General features: G+C 36.9%; 1 protein-coding gene across 1 annotated transcript; it reads right to left on the bottom strand.

Annotated features, from left to right (window-relative positions):
- Positions 1-12,146: 12,146 nt before the first annotated feature.
- On the bottom strand, positions 12,147-12,442 carry LOC120213927. Its single transcript, XM_039211965.1, has one exon. It carries the CDS (start codon positions 12,381-12,383, stop codon positions 12,147-12,149), a length of 237 nt encoding a protein of 78 aa, XP_039067896.1. The 5' UTR covers positions 12,384-12,442.
- Between the last annotated feature and the right edge of the window lie 4,838 nt (positions 12,443-17,280).

Raw genomic sequence — 17,280 nt, 5'->3', positions numbered from 1 at the left:
TTGTATATATGTTATTTTTTTTAATTTAAACAATTTGTTTGAACATATTGTCTATAAAACTTCAACTTTAATATTTTTTAAAAAAAATTGTGAGTGTAATTATACTTATAGTTACAAAATAACAAAGTATTAAAACAATTAGCAACCATAAAATACAATCAAAATAATAACAAAATATATACATATATTTTAATAGAAAATATATCCACATCTAAATTAAAATAAATCCAATAAACCGTAACAAAGATAAATATAATCTACACGTGAGTTAAAACCATTAAATCTTGAAACTAAGCCCTTAAAAATTGTTAGCTAAGGAATTTTTTAACAAGTATTTTATATTATTTTTAATTATTTATTTTGAGGTGTTAGATATCTTTTAAAAATGTGACATTGATAAAGGCATAGAAAATTTTGAATACTGATTTTGTTTATAGAATTAAATGTCGAGTTACTCTTTAATTAAAATTCTAAAACCAATCTTAATTTTTGTGGGACTTAAGTGGCTAATTTCGTAAATATTGAAAATGATAGGGTGTTAAAGCTAATTATACGAAGTTCATTAAGTCCGTTTGTGCAATGATGGGAAAATAGAAGGACGTAAGGTGCAAAACCAACCTTTTCAGAATTGGAAAATTGGTTTCACCGTTGAGGTCCAGGTTGTCCCGTTTTTATTACACGTGGCTCTATAATTTATTTATTACAATTGTTGATGTTGGAACCTAAATTCTTTAGCTATAATAATTTTTTTTAAGGTGTAAATGATTTTTATGATAAATGAATTGTTATTATTAGGGGTGTACACGAGCCGAGTTGAGCTCGAGTATAGCTGAGTTCGACTCGAAAACTATGAAATGCAGCTCGACTCGAAAACTCGTAAGCTTAAAATTTTTAAGCTCGACTCGAACTCGAAATCCTGAATTGAAGTTTGTGAGCAGCTCGAAAAGGCTCGAAATAAAAAAAATTATTAAACTTAACTAGATTGAAGCATCAAACTCGAACATGAACATAAAATACATGAAAGTCTTACTGTATTTTTTTAAAACAATCAACACATAAATATTAATATTATTAATAATTTATTTTTAAAAAAAATAAAATCTTAATATATTATATTTTTGAGCTGCTCACAAGTTTTTCGAATTGAGTATCAAGTAGTTCGTTTCGAAGAATTCGAGTCGAGCTCGTGCTCGAGTCAAGTCCATTCGATTCGAATATTTATAGAATCTTGATCGAATCGATCTCGAATAGCCACGATCTATATCATCTTATTTACGGTATAGTTGTTATTGTTTGGGGTTTAATTCACAAGAGTCGCGCTCTACCGCTGAGCTGTGAGCTACGATGGATTCTCGTTCCCAGCTTCCTTTCACATGTGTCTTGGAAAATCATCGGGAATAATGACCTTAGCCGATTCAAATGGACAGGAGGCGACGAAAAGTCAAAATCGAGGAACAAAATCAAATCAATCCCGCCATGGATGGCAACGAAACTCCACTTCTTGAACCCGTAAGTAACCTTCCTTATTTGTATTTCCTTAATGATTTATATTTTCTCATTTGAGTCAATTTGTTTGACATTAATGTATATTTGTTTTTTCCCTCAAGGATTTGACTAGAGACATTTTCAAGCAGATTTGGACCAGAAAAGCTCAAGGTTTCTCAAACTTAATCGATCTCACCATTTTATCCTCATTCCATAGCTCACAAAACAAAGGGATCTGGTGTTTTAATTCCAGAGCGTGAAGGTGCCGGATTTCAAAACACCGATGCCATAGACTCTGAGGTACCTTCATCTGTGATTTGGTTATTTCATATTTCTGTATTTCATTCACTGATTTTCATCCCTCCCCCTAATTTCAACGATAGGTTGGAGCGGGGACGTCAAAGAAGATTCGACCCACATTTCGTAATTTAGAAAGAGCTCTCCCTCAATTACTTCTTGATTTCTAAGGTACTTTAACTTACTAACTAATACCCCCATTCCCATCATACCAAATTGATCAATACACTTTTCCCCCACTTGAATTTTTGTGGTAATTTGAGTTGCTGTTATAATTATTGTTGTTGTTTTGGATTTGTATGTACATGATAGGCAATTTTCTCGTGGTTCTGTAATATATTATCAATTGTCAAGCGGAGGGAATTGTTTGTATGTGAAATAGCTCGAATTCTTGTTAGGAAATAAACAAGATAGTGCCAAATTTAGCATATGAATTAGTATATTTGTTTCTTTTGCCAACTTGTGCATTCTTTCTATGCAATTTACCTCTGTTACTTCTTCTTTGAGTGCCAAGTACTTGGCGGTGCAATCCATTGCGACGGCCCTGTAAGCTTCCTTCATGGAGTCGGGGATCTGGAGCCTTTGTTTGCGGTGGATGCGGGCAACCGTCTCCAAATAGTCGAGTATTTTCTCGGTAATCTGGCCGGCTTGGATTTCAGTTTGGATGGAACGGAGATTGATGGCTTTCACCAAGCGAGGGTTGGGGGTAAATGGTGGGAAAGCGTCGATAAGTTTCTTCACCAACAAATCGTTGGCGGGATTCAAGACAAGTGTAGACACCCGTTTTTGTCCGGGTCTACAAAAACATTTTATCATATATTCATTTATTATTGTTATTATTATTATTGTTAATAATATTTTTATTTTTTAATTTTGTAGGCCACATGTTCAACCCTCATTTCCAACAAACTACCCACTACCCAAAAATGAGGGAACCTCTATTGCTTTCCCCTTCCATCCACTACTCCCACAACGTCCATAACCACAACTCCACTAACTAGGTAATACACTTGCTCCAGACCGTGCCAATAAAAAAGGAGAAGGAAGTTCCACTTCAAAGGAGGGGGGAGGGGGCTCAGAATCTCTCTATTTCTATTCCCAAACAAAACCCGTATTCGGGTTCTATCCACGCTCTCCACTCCAAATTCCGGGGAAAAAAGTCATAGTTTTCCCTTCATTTCTTTCTCTCGATGGAAAAAGAAAAGGATCCCATTTTTCTCCCATTAATTCTCTACGGTTTGGTATCTCGGATGAGACATGAAGAAACCAAGAAATGAGCATTCGATTGTGTACGTGACATGTCGAAACGAATATAATAATGGCAGGAACGAGGCCATCACAACGAACAGAGACGCTATCAAGAACATATTTATGAACACAAAAAGCATCTATGAACTCTCCTCGTCTATCATCATCTCTCCTTGGTGCCTCAGTTTCTCATTCTACTTTCGGCTCGGCCATAGCCATGAAAATGGAGGAAATTCATATCCTGAGAACCAAACCGCATGTTCTCCAAGTGTTGGCCATGGAATATTGTGCGATGATGCATGTAGAGAAGATCTGCCTAGTGGAGGGAGCAGTGGTGCCTAGTGGAGGGAGCAGTGGTGGAAATTGGGACCCATGTTTCATTGGCATGATTTGTTTATTTTGAATAAACCCACGTGAAGTGGACTGGGGTAAATTCTAGACATGGTCCTTCAGTTATTTGGGTAAATTACTCCATAGCTATTCAGATTTTGTGGCTAAATCCTTCTTTTTGGTCCCCATCTTTGAACAACATTCGTTTTGGTCTTTTTTATTTATTTATTTATTTTATTACTTTATTTATTATTTTTCTTTTTTACTAACTTATGTTTTTCTTTGTTATTTATTATATATTAATATTTTTTTTCTTTTTTCATATTTATTTTTACTTTACAATCTAACAATATTTTTGACTTTAGGGATACTTTACAACTAATCAAATGTAAGTAATGTGAATCGAATTTTTAAATTTCAATTTAAATTTTTTAATTTTCGCTAATAAAGACAACCGACAAATTAATTGGTACCGAAAGGGCGGTTTAAGGGTGCTAATCCTTCCTTAACCGTAATCGACTACCGAACCCGACACGTTTCTGGTACAACGCAGATCAGGTAAGATGGTGTCCGACCCACCTAAATTTGTTTTAAAGTGGTTGGTGGCGACTCCAATTCATTTAATCCAAGTCGAAGCCCAATTTCCGGGTCCAACCGAAAGACGGTTGCGACAGCTTGGCGACTCCGCTGGGGACAGGTAAGTGAGTCAGGCCAGAATTAATTTTCAGTTGTCTTTTTATGCGAAAATAGTAAATTTAACTTATTTATTCGATTCCATTTATTTATCTTTGATTATCCTTCAAGTAAATAGTTGTACTAACGTTTGTTCAATGATTTCAGATTTTTTAAAATTTTCATCTTTGGCTCTATACCCGAGCTCCAAACCCTTTTAAGTGGGGGTGAAAGCGACGCATTCGTGTGAATTTATTCACCGCATATGCCTAGCAAGTAGCCTTCGGGATTCATATACCTTATGTCTTCGTGTGAATTTATTCACCGTGCGGGCATAAGGGAATGTTTCCTCTCGAGTTTAACTTAGTCTACACAAGCCTGTGATGGGTTTAGGACTAAGGGTCTGGTAAGCCCAAGGGGGCACCAGCAAGGAGAACTCGGGTACCGTGTTTTAGAACCTAAACTGGGAGACTTTGAAGGAGTTAGAGCCTACCCCAAAATCTCATTTCAAACCCTAGAATGCTGGAATTATTTCCTGCTTTACTTTCTGTTCAAAGCATGTGAACTAGAAATTTATGCGGTTAGGACTTGTTCAAAATCAACATGCGGGATAGAGATCATGTCCGGGTAGGAATAATAAGCATGTGGGGTAGATATCATGTGGGGTAGGACTTTTCATTTTCATTTTCATTTTTTTATTATCCTTATCTCACTAACTTTTTTTTCTCCTTTCATTTTCTGTTCTTCTGCATTTTTTTTATCATTCGCATCATTAAAACGAGGTGTTGATCCACCAAAAATGTGTTTGTTAAACGTAAATAGTCTACATTAATGGACAAAGGGGTTATAATACAAAGAGATAAAAAGCTCAGAAGTCCAACCGGTATCAAAGAATACTTAGAGGAAAAGGCTTCAGGGGCAAGACGAGGAAATAGTTAATGACCCGGAGAGTCCTTTCGAAAATTACGAGAACAAGATGGTGAAACCCTAGCTAAGCTGGAGACCATTATTGTTGAATTCCAAAAATAAGTCGACAAACTCCGGATGGAGGGCTCCAATGGCACTTTCGTTTGGAACGAGCTCGGCAAGCAACTCGTCACCCGCACAAGTTTAGCCAAAGGAGCTGGAACGGTTCGACAGGATATTCAACCGGTGAAGAAGCGGAAGACGAATCAACTTGCCAGAGGCTGTGCGGGATCTATACCATCAAAAAGTTTTTTGTCTCTTCAGATGTAACATTTTTGTCCCTAATAAGGATTATTCAGAATGATAGACACATTTTTCGGATCAATGCCTCGGACATTTCATGCTTCATGCATTTAAACATTTTGCATTTTGTTCATTTCTTTACATTCACATTAACTATCTTCACATGATTCATCAAAAAATGAGAACACTTCGACCCTATGACATATAAGGAGCTTTACCAACAGTTGTTCGATGCACATGTGGTGTCACCATATCCAGAGAAATCCATGAAGCCCCATACCCCAGGTAGTATGATGAGAACGCTCACTGCAGCGGAGTCCCAGGGCGCACTATCGAGAATTACTCCACAATCAAGAGAATCATACAGAAAATACGTAACAAGAATCGGATCGACTTCAACAACTTGGGGGCATCCAAGTGAGGAAGACCATTTCATCATTTGAGACATTTTGTTTGAATTTGTTTTTTCATTTTTTTTCTCAAGTTTTTATAAGGACTTTTAAATAAATTTATGTTACTTTAAAGATGTTAAGCAATGGATCACATTTGCAAACTTGCAATTCTTTGAATATCATCTGAATTAAGAAACTCTGTAAATGGTTCAAAGTTACAGATCTTTGACAAGTAACATAATCTGAAACAAGGACTTTAACCTTACCCAGAATATACACTCAAACACCGTACCGTGCTCTTGCAATTAACCAATGTAACCCTTTCCTTTCATAAGGTGCGGACAACATGGGGCATCATTTGCATATGACAATTACTATGTTTTTTATTTAAGACGTTCAATGATGATGATGATCTTTACAAATGAAAGAGTCGAGTAGGTTAATCCAGTTTAGGTCAGTTGCTTGAAAATTGAACTCTAAAGATGAGATTCATTGACTTTCAAAAAACACCTATGCTATAACAGGTTCTTCTTGACAATCTTAGGAAATTAAATCCGTAAAAACTGAGCTATTCCGCTAAGGCAATTGGTTATAGTGGAAACTTGAAAGCCCTGGCCTTATGAGTAGATTACGTTCAAACCATGACATTGCTCGGACACTTGGCAATTCGGTGTTTGCTCCACTGATCTTGTCAGGCTGAAGACTCTGTGATGAGATGAACCCTTCAATTAAATTGATAACTGTGATTATAATGATAAGTGGTCCCTCTAAAGCAATTGGTTAAACGCCCCGGCTTTATGGATCCAGCTTGCCAGATAGCGACAAATTAAATCAAATTTATCTGAGCAAGAAATTTTCGGTAATGTTGAACTAAGGGAGTTAAGGAACACCTGTTATAGTCGACTACACACGGGCACTCAAGAATTTTATTTTTAGACCGATATTTTTTTCGCACTGCCTTTGTTGGAGGAGCCTACAAAGCTTGAACAAATGGAAGATTTCAGAGGACCGAAATAAAATGTCTAGTAATTGGTCATTCTAATTGCATCATTATGTCCGCACTCAAATGAAATGCCAAAGCATATTTCGATATTTAAAAAAAAATGACATTTTGGGTTACCAAAACCTTAGAAAGGATGCTAACCTAAAGCCAACTCATCGATTTGAACATTTGTCAAAGATTTGTAACTCTGAAAGCATTAAAAGAGCTCTTGATTCCTTTGATATTTTTTGAACTCATATTTATAATTTGATTCAATTGCGAACAATATTTTACAACATTTTTATCATGTCTCTCTCCTAAAACAAGAAAAAGGAGAAAAACATTTTCAAGCAGAACAGTCTCAGATATGAAAGGTCTGTAAAGCCAAAGCTCGGGAAACAAATGGGGCACGATCCATTCCAAGGACCTGATTGACAGACAAAGCACGATACTCCATCCAGAAGATAACACATAATTCATTCATATTGCATGCATCTTAAACATACTTAGGTGCATCACATTCATCATTTTAGCATACACGTTTTTGCAGCTTTTAGAGTCAAGTTTTGAATTCAGGATGAAGGATACTCGATTCTCAAGCGCCTTCAAAGAAGGATGGTTATTGATTAACTCTGCAGTAAGAAGCTACACTTCGACCAACTTCGACAGATTGAAAGTTTATCTCGAAACAACACATTTTGCTCGAGAGCCAATTTCAACTTCACAACGAAGGATATTGGACTCCAGACAACGCAAGTTCAACTTCACGACGAAGGGACCGCTGGTTGTCACCAAACATTTCTCCAATTCAGAGCCAATTTCAAAACGAAAGATATTGGACTCCAGACAACGCAAGTTCAACTTCACGACGAAGGGACCGCTGGTTGTCAACAAACATTTCTCAATTCAGAGCCAATTTCAACTTCACAACGAAGGATATTGGACTCCAGACAACGCAAGTTCAACTTCACGACGAAGGGACCGCTGGTTGTCACCAAACATTTCTCCAATTCAGAGCCAATTTCAACTTCACAACGAATGATATTGGACTCCAGACAACGCAAGTTCAACTTCACGACGAAGGGACCGCTGGTTGTCAATAAACAATTTCCCAATTTAAGAGTCAATTTCAACTTCACAGCGAAGGATATTGGACTCCAGACAACGCAAGTTCAACTTCACGACGAAGGGACCGCTGGTTGTCAACAAACATTTCTCAATTTCAGAGCCAATTTCAACTTCACAACGAAGGATATTGGACTCCAGACAACGCAAGTTCAACTTCACGACGAAGGGACCGCTGGTTGTCAATAAACAATTTCCCAATTTAAGAGTCAATTTCAACTTCACAGCGAAGGATATTGGACTCAAGACAATGCAAGTTCAACTTCACGACGAAGGGACCGCTGGTTGTCAATAAACAACTTCCCAATTTCAGAGCCAATTTCAACTTCAAAGCGAAGGATATTGGACTCCAGACAATGCAAGTTCAACTTCACGACGAAGGGACCGCTGGTTGTCAACAAACAATTTCCCAATTTCAGAGTCAATTTCAACTTCACAACGAAGGATATTGGACTCCAGACAACGCAAGTTCAATTTCACGACGAAGGGACCGCTGGTTGTCAATAAATAACTTTCCAATTTCAGAGCCAATTTCAACTTCACAACAAAGGATATTGGACTCCAGACAACGCAAGTTCAAGGGACCGCTGGTTGTCAACAAACAACTTCTCAATTTCAAAGCCAATTTCAACTTCACAACGAAGGATATTGGACTCCAGACAACGCAAGTTCAACTTCACGACGAAGGGACTGCTGGTTGTCAATAAACAAATTCCCAATTTCATAGTCAATTTCAACTTCAAAGCGAAGGATATTGGACTCCAGACAATGCAAGTTCAACTTCACGACGAAGGGACCGCTGGTTGTCAACAAACAACTTCTCAATTTCAGAACCAATTTCAACTTCACGACGGAGGATATTGGACTCGGAACAATACTTGGATTTCAACTTCACGACGAAGGATATCCAATTCTCAGGCTCAACTTCACGACGAAGGGGCCACCTGCGGTCTCAACTTCACGGCGAAGGGGATCGTGCACACGAGCAACATCCATCTTTAGATTGGATTTCAACTTCACGACGAAGGATATCCAACTCAAAGAATGAGCATATGTCAACAAACTTTCCAGTTTCGAAGGTAATTTCAACTTCACAGCGAAGGATATTGGCCTCGAAACAACATACTGGATTTCAACTTCACGACGAAGGATATCCAATTCCAAGGCTCAACTTCACAACGAAGGGGCCATCCACGGTTTCAACTTCATGACGAAGGGAATCGTGCTCACCATTGTCTCCCTTGAGACAGTTTCTCTTGAAACACCAATCTTTAAATATTTTTCTCTTGAAACAAAATTTTGCCTCTCTGGAGACAGTTTCTCTTGAAACACAAAAATCCTTTGAAGTCGTTTCTGAAACAAAAAACCTTTGAAATCGTTTCTCTTGAAAAAAACCTTTGAAAATATTTCTCTTGAAACACAAAGACCTTCGAGTTCGACTACGCTCAGCTCCAAGGCACATCATTCATTGCATAACTCAAGGCTAGAAGGGTTATCTGCCAACAAAAACCTTCGAGTTCGACCACGCTCAGCTCAAAGGCACATCATTTGCAGCATAGCTTAAGTCGAGAAGGGCTATCTGCCAACAAAGACCTTCGAGTTCGACTACGCTCAGCTCCAAGGCACATCATTTACAACATAACTCAAGGCTAGAAGGGTTATCTGTCAACTAAAGACCTGACGAGTTCGATTTCATTCAGCTCGATGACAATGATGAACTACTTTCTGGAAGAATTTTCAAGCCGAAATCTTTAAACCGAGAAGAAAACAAAGGCCCAATTCCAGGAAGCTCAATCACATTTGAGAACACCAGACAAAAACTGATTGTCTTTTTTTGTCTTTGCCCAATTCTTGTTAACACAAAAATGTGCAAAGAGGGGCAGCTGTAGACACCCGTTTTTGTCCGGGTCTACAAAAACATTTTATCATATATTTATTTATTATTGTTATTATTATTATTGTTAATAATATTTTTATTTTTTAATTTTGTAGGCCACATGTTCAACCCTCATTTCCAACAAACTACCCACTACCAAAAAATGAGGGAACCTCTATTGCTTTCCCCTTCCATCCACTACTCCCACAACGTCCATAACCACAACTCCACTAACTAGGTAATACACTTGCTCCAGACCGTGCCAATAAAAAGGAGAAGGAAGTTCCACTTCAAAGGAGGGGGGAGGGGGCTCAGAATCTCTCTATTTCTATTCCCAAACAAAACCCGTATTCGGGTTCTATCCACGCTCTCCACTCCAAATTCCGGGGAAAAAAGTCATAGTTTTCCCTTCATTTCTTTCTCTCGATGGAAAAAGAAAAGGATCCCATTTTTCTCCCATTAATTCTCTACGGTTTGGTATCTCGGATGAGACATGAAGAAACCAAGAAATGGGCATTCGATTGTGTACGTGACATGTCGAAACGAATATAATAATGGCAGGAACGAGGCCATCACAACGAACAGAGACGCTATCAAGAACATATTTATGAACACAAAAGCATCTATGAACTCTCCTCGTCTATCATCATCTCTCCTTGGTGCCTCAGTTTCTCATTCTACTTTCGGCTCGGCCATAGCCATGAAAATGGAGGAAATTCATATCCTGAGAACCAAACCGCATGTTCTCCAAGTGTTGGCCATGGAATATTGTGCGATGATGCATGTAGAGAAGATCTGCCTAGTGGAGGAGCAGTGGTGCCTAGTGGAGGGAGCAGTGGTGGAAATTGGGACCCATGTTTCATTGGCATGATTTGTTTATTTGAATAAACCCACGTGAAGTGGACTGGGGTAAATTCTAGACATGGTCCTTCAGTTATTGGGTAAATTACTCCATAGCTATTCAGATTTTGTGGCTAAATCCTTCTTTTGGTCCCCATCTTTAAACACATTCGTTTTGGTCTTTTTATTTATTTATTTATTTTATTACTTATTTATTATTTTTCTTTTTTACTAACTTATGTTTTTCTTTGTTATTTATTATATTAATATTTTTTTCTTTTTTCATATTATTTTACTTTACAATCTAACAATATTTTTGACTTTAGGGATACTTTACAACTAATCAAATGTAAGTAATGTGAACCGAATTTTTAAATTTCAATTTAAATTTTTAATTTTCGCTAATAAAGACAACCGACAAATTAATTGGTACCGAAAGGGCGGTTTAAGGGTGCTAATCCTTCTTAACCGTAATCGACTACCGAACCCGACACGTTTCTGGTACAACGCAGATCAGGTAAGATGGTGTCCGACCCACCTAAATTTGTTTTAAAGTGGTCGGTGGCGACTCCAATTCATTTAATCCAAGTCGAAGCCCAAGTTTGGGCCCAACCGAAAGACGGTTGCGACAACAAGGAATTCAAGAACGGAACCGCAGATATCTGGCTCTAGCTTACTATCCATTGAGGTTTGAAGTAAGAAACCCTAACTTTTGGTCGCATCGTATTTATCACGGTTATCGATATAACGGATGTTATTGCGGTCATTGCGGATATCGCGATCGTGAATTTTTTTTCGAATGAGCTGATTTTTTTAATAAAAGACCAGTTTTTTTAAAAAAAATTAAAATAACAGAATAATAGCGGAATAGTGGTTCGTTAAATTGAGGCCACGATCCGCCGTTATTGGTGTGATCCCGCTTCACACCGTTATTTTCCGTAATAGCGGTTTTGGACACCGCCGCGACCGTGATACTGCTATTCGACCGCTATTTAAAACCCTGATAACTGGTCAAAAATAATTCTCAATCATTTGACATTAAATCCTTACACTCTTAATACTTAGGAACAACAATAATTCTTTTACTATAAAATCACTTGGTTCGTATAATTACAAATAAGTAAATTGTATATAAAGTTATTATTTGGTATATTATGGAAATCTAATCAATTTAGTATTACTTTTGAAAAATGATTTTAAGAATATTGTAAATAGTAATTTTCAAAAATGTATTTAAAATTTAGTTGTTTAAGATTATTATTAAAAATGATTTTGAAAAGATAAATATCTATTTTAGATATTATATTGTAAATTGAAAATATAATATCTATTAAAAATGCGTGGATAAAAATATGATTTTATCTAAAATTATTTTTTTATTGTAAAAGTTAGATATTTGAATTTATAAAGTTAAGTTAAAAATAATTTCTTTAACTGTAATTTTAAATTGTTTTTTAGTGTTATGAAAAATTACTTTTCTATTAATAGAAAAGTGGTACGTCATCGGGTTAAGCTTACAGATCCTTTACGGAATATAAACTTTCATTATCAAAAGATTTAAAGTTTTTAAATTTGTATTATTTTGTATTTACTTTAAATTTATCAAAAAAATAATTAATCGTGTAGGTATTGGAAAAGTGTTCATCATGAGATTTAAGTTTATTGTTAGTTATTTATTTATGTTTTAAAATTAGTTGCGGCGTTGATCGCGGGTGTAATATTTGATGTCGAAGACGGTTTCGGGGTCAGATGTGGGGACGATGGGCTTCAGCAAAGTGGTGGCCGGGCAGCGAACACGGTACTCCGTGGCTTTGGGCAAAGCGCTCCTGTACTCTGGGTCGGCGCAAGGTCCGGTTATCTCCCATGGCTTCTTGATGTACCGTTTCAGGCTTTGGAAGATGGAGGAGCTGCTTACTTTGGATGCCATTGATAGATTGTCTCTCCACGGAGTTTTTTTGTGAAGATGACTCGAAGTGGTGACCCTAATTGGCTTGCCAAAATAATAAATAATTAACTCTCATACTAAATAATTAATTAATTTAATCATTTCGTAAAATATTATTTAATTAACTCTCAAACTCATAAATTATATTAATTTAATTTTATGTTTGATGTTAATTGTTAGTATAATAACATAATTATTAATTATACTGATGTACTAATTCATTATATTGGTCTAATAATTTATGAGCTCATCTAACAAAGCCTTTGTTGCAACCACAAGTTCATCAAGGATAGCGGTGATGGTCTCTTCTAGCGAATTTCCTGTTATTTTTATTTTATTATTGTTTAATTTCGTTAATTTTCAGTTATATTTTAATGTATTTAAAATAATATTTTATCTCAACAATTTTTTCTAATAAAGGGTATCATAACTAGTGATGATTTTGAACTCTCAATAATTGTATCTTTCATTGGTCTATGATTTTTCGGGATTTCATGGTTCTCGGACATATGTGTCGGACGAGACTGCGATTAAAGGATGATTCATTTTTCATTCGTTTACTTCTGATATTCTTTAGGTTTTCCTTCACTATATCTAATGTTTTAGGAAGTCGGAATGATTCATCTCTATATGTCATTGGCTCAATTTTTCATGCTCTTACTTATCAAGCTATCAATGGTTGATTACAGATATATTTTGTTCATGATAGACGTGAATATATTTATCTTGTATGAATGTAATAAGACGCTGATGATGATTTTTATCTAATAAACGAATATATTATAGTTCTATATTAAGAAATAATTTACGATATTAATATAAACATTTACATAAAATTGATAAAAAGGTAATATTTATTTTTAATATAATATTTTAAAAAAATAATAAAATACTAAAAATATATACTACTAAAACATTTATATATTTAAAAAATATGTAAGAATCAATTAAGTCTAATTTTTTAATAGTTTAGGATAATTATAAGGTATTATTTGTTCATGAATTTTTTGGCGTTTTTCCCGAAAAATCACCGATGATCGGTATATTTATCGATCTAACACCAGTTAGATTATATTTCTCGATCTAACACCCGTAGCAGTAAAACGCGCCCCCTGCCCCGCGCTATATGCTGATTTGGTGTCACGTGGGGTATAGCGCACCCCTTGTACCGCGCTATATGCTGACATGGGTTACACGTGTGTATAGCGCGCTCCCTGATTCGCGCTATACGTCACGTAGGGGTATAGCGCAGATCAGGGGCCACGTTATACCTGGTTATCTGACACGTGGGGTATAGCGCGGTACAGGGGGCGCGCTATACCTTTAATTACCCACCCGTTCACACCCCAATCCTCTCTATAAATACCACAATCCTCAATCACTTTCATCACACCAAATTCTCTCAAATTTTATTAATTTCTCTCAAATACTCTATTTGTTTAAGGTATATTTTATAATATTTTTAATATTATGTATTTAATTTATTTAAGTATTTTACTTTATTTAATATTTTACTAATATAATTTTTTTGCAGATATATAATGAAGACAGTCTACTTCGATTGGATGAAAATCATATATCTCGACACTTTATTAATACGGTAACATTTTAACGTTTTAATTTAATTTAAATTATTAGTAATAATTAGTTGATTTATTTAATGCATGATTATTAGATTAAGAATTAATTTTTGTCATTATTTATTTTTAGGAGAATGACCGTGCATTAGATCCTTTTATTAGGAATCTTAAGTTAGTGATACCTAGCTGTGTCTTGTCGTATTTAGTAGAGGCTGGATTTGGTTACATAGGTAGATATCAGGGTCACTGTAAGATAGAACTAGACCTTATTTCTGCCTTAGTAGAGCGGTGGAGGCCGGAGACCCACACATTCTATCTTCCGTGCGGAGAGTACACGATCACGCTTGAGAATGCTTCTATGCACCTGGGGCTTCCGGTGGATGGAGATGTGATATCAGGGATAGCTTCCGGTTATTGGACTACTTTGTGCCGGGATAATCTAGGATGTGTCCCAGAAAGTTTTATCGGAGGTAGGATACCGTTAAATTGGTTAGATGCCAATTTTCGGGAGTGAGCGCAGACGCCTCTGAGGATGAGGTTAAGATGTATGCACGAGCATACATATATCAGTTGATAGGAGGGTTATTGATGTCGAACAAATCGCGTAACCTAGTTCACTGCATGTGGTTGTGACTTTCGTCTCGTCGGATCATTCAGTTGGGGCTCGGCAGTTTTGGCTTTGATGTACAGGGAGATGTGTGGAGCCATTGACCACATGCATAATGCTATCGGCGGATGTCTCCTACTGCTACAGTCTTGGGCATGGTATCGATTGCCATTTTTATGTCCCGTTGTGAAGAACCCATTCGTATTTCCACTACTTTTGAGGAAATTATAAAATTGATTTTGTATATTAATAATTTTATACAGCATATAATAAATTTTTTTCCTTGAATAGATGGTCTACTGATAGGAAAAATCATCAGGAGCTACCTGATGATTTAGAAAAAATTAGGGTGCTAATCGATCAGAAGGCTGGCACACAGGTATGAATTTTAATGTTTAAAAATCGATTTTAGATTATAGTTATATAATTAGATTATTATTTTGATAAAAATTATATATTATTTGTTTTAGTTTGAATGGGTGCCATATTCTACTGATGATGTGAGGGCGGTGATCCCACCTGAGTTGAGGGGTCCATAAGATGTTTAGATGGCGATGATCCCTATGATCCGTTATGCGACCGTCGAGTGGCACTCCACTGATCGTGTGCTCCGGCAGTTTGGTTGTTTTCAACAAATTCCGGAAGCATCTCGCAATATGGACGAGTTGCATAGCTTAGATAGACGTGGCAAGACAGATACAGATTGACTGGTGAGGCATCATGAGTGGGTCGTGTTGTGGGAGGATCGACATCAGCGCCTTCCCCGTAGAGAGCCCATTTTTACTGACTTCTTGATGGTTGTTGAGGGTTATTATGAGTGGTTAAACAGTAACGGGAAACCATTTCAACTTCCCGAGGATGCACGAGGGCGGACCTTTCCACGACGTCGACAGAGACGTCCACCGACACAGCACCATCGTCCCCCGACTCGTGGATGGAGAGCAGATGCTTCTGGTTCATCCTCAGCTGCACCAGCAGGACCTTCACAACAGCCACCGCAGCCATTTATGATGCTGCAACCATATATGATGCCGTCATTACCTTTTCATTACTAGATGTCGCCGCCGCCTTCATCAGGTTTTATGACCCCGCCGCCACCACCGTTACAGATGACCCCTCTTGGAGGCTATTATGGGTCTATATTTGCAAATCTGACTTAGGGTTCATATGCTAGATATTTGACGGGTTCAGTCTCATCACCCATGGCCGCAGCACAGACACTTCCTGTACAGTTTTCACACTCAGCGATGTCTGGGTTTTCACAGTTTTCGCAGGCCGGCTGGATAGTCAGGCATACACCTTCAGGGTCCTTATTCTATGGAGGTGCTTCATCGTCATCATCTCCTCATCAACCTAATGTATCTACTCAGGACGACGACGACGACGACGGTGATAATGATGACAACGAGGAGTCAGAACCAGTTATACGAAGAAATCCTCCTCGAGACCAACAGCCACCGCCCTGCGGAACACATTCGTGTCGCAGACATCGATAGATTTTTTTTATTATATTTGTATTTACTTTATTTTGTTAAATTGTAATTTTTTATTATTTCTCATTTAATATTTACTTTAGTTTGTTAAATTTGTTGGACTTTTTTTAATGTATTTCAATTAATTTTGTTTATTACCATTTAATATCAGTTATTGTAATTTGGTTATCATTTAATACTTATTGTAAGTTTGTTGTATTTAAAATTATATTAAAATTCCAATTTGGTTATCATTAACTTGAAGTAAATGCAAATTAAAGTATAAGAATTATTATTTGATAAACAAATACATCATTTACTCATCAATTGTTACTTGATGACAACAGAAGTGGACATGTTTTTCTCGTGTGTCCTGGGTTTCTACAATGGCCACATCTTCTGTCTTGTCTAGATCTTTCTCGAATATCCATATCACAATGAATTCGATTGGATTTTGGATGACCACGCTCCCTCAATAAACTCGGATTTGGTACAATCGGAAGCCAATCTTGAACCTCATTAGGGGTTTTTTCATTACTTATAGGAGGAAACTCAAATTCATATACCTTAAAAACTTCAGATAGTAGGTATACGGGATCCACAAAATGGTTATAGTATTGACGTGTATGCGAGCAAGCTGCTATCACATGAGAGCATGGATACTTCAGAGCTTGAAAAAACTCGTAGTCGCACGTTCTGTCCCTTAGATTTACTCTTAACGACACAGCTTCAATCCCTTGAAGAGGTCGCGACAACTCTGTGACACGAAACATTCAGCCTTCTAGAGAAGCTTGTACAGACATTCCATTTGATACAACAATTTTTTTCTATAGATCTGCAACTAATCTAGGGTGATAGACATGACCGCCTTGCATCCAGGTTTGAGCTTGTCCCCCGAGCTTTGCAAAAAGCGCCCCAAACGAAAATATGTATTTTTTACCAAAACCGCTACAGGTAAGTGACGTGCACGCTTTAAGGTTGAATTGATTACCTCAGCCAAGTTGGTCGTCATGTGTCCGTATCGATATCCACTATCATATGCGTTCATCCACATTTCTTTATCGATGAGGTTGATGTAATCGTATCCTTCCTCGTTCTTCGCCCGCAAATCTTGAAGCATTGATTCAAACGTTTGAGGAAGTAGTTCGTAACCTGATCAAAAAATGTATAACTTACTAACTTGCTTTCTTTGCAAAATTAAAATGATCAAAAAATGTATA

This window comes from Hibiscus syriacus, unplaced genomic scaffold (assembly GCF_006381635.1).
Source record: "Hibiscus syriacus cultivar Baekdansim isolate YM2019G1 unplaced genomic scaffold, ASM638163v2 tig00110045_pilon, whole genome shotgun sequence".
Taxonomy (NCBI): domain Eukaryota; kingdom Viridiplantae; phylum Streptophyta; class Magnoliopsida; order Malvales; family Malvaceae; genus Hibiscus; species Hibiscus syriacus.
Note: the sequence above shows the minus strand (reverse complement) of the source record. Positions and strands in the feature narration are given on the sequence as shown.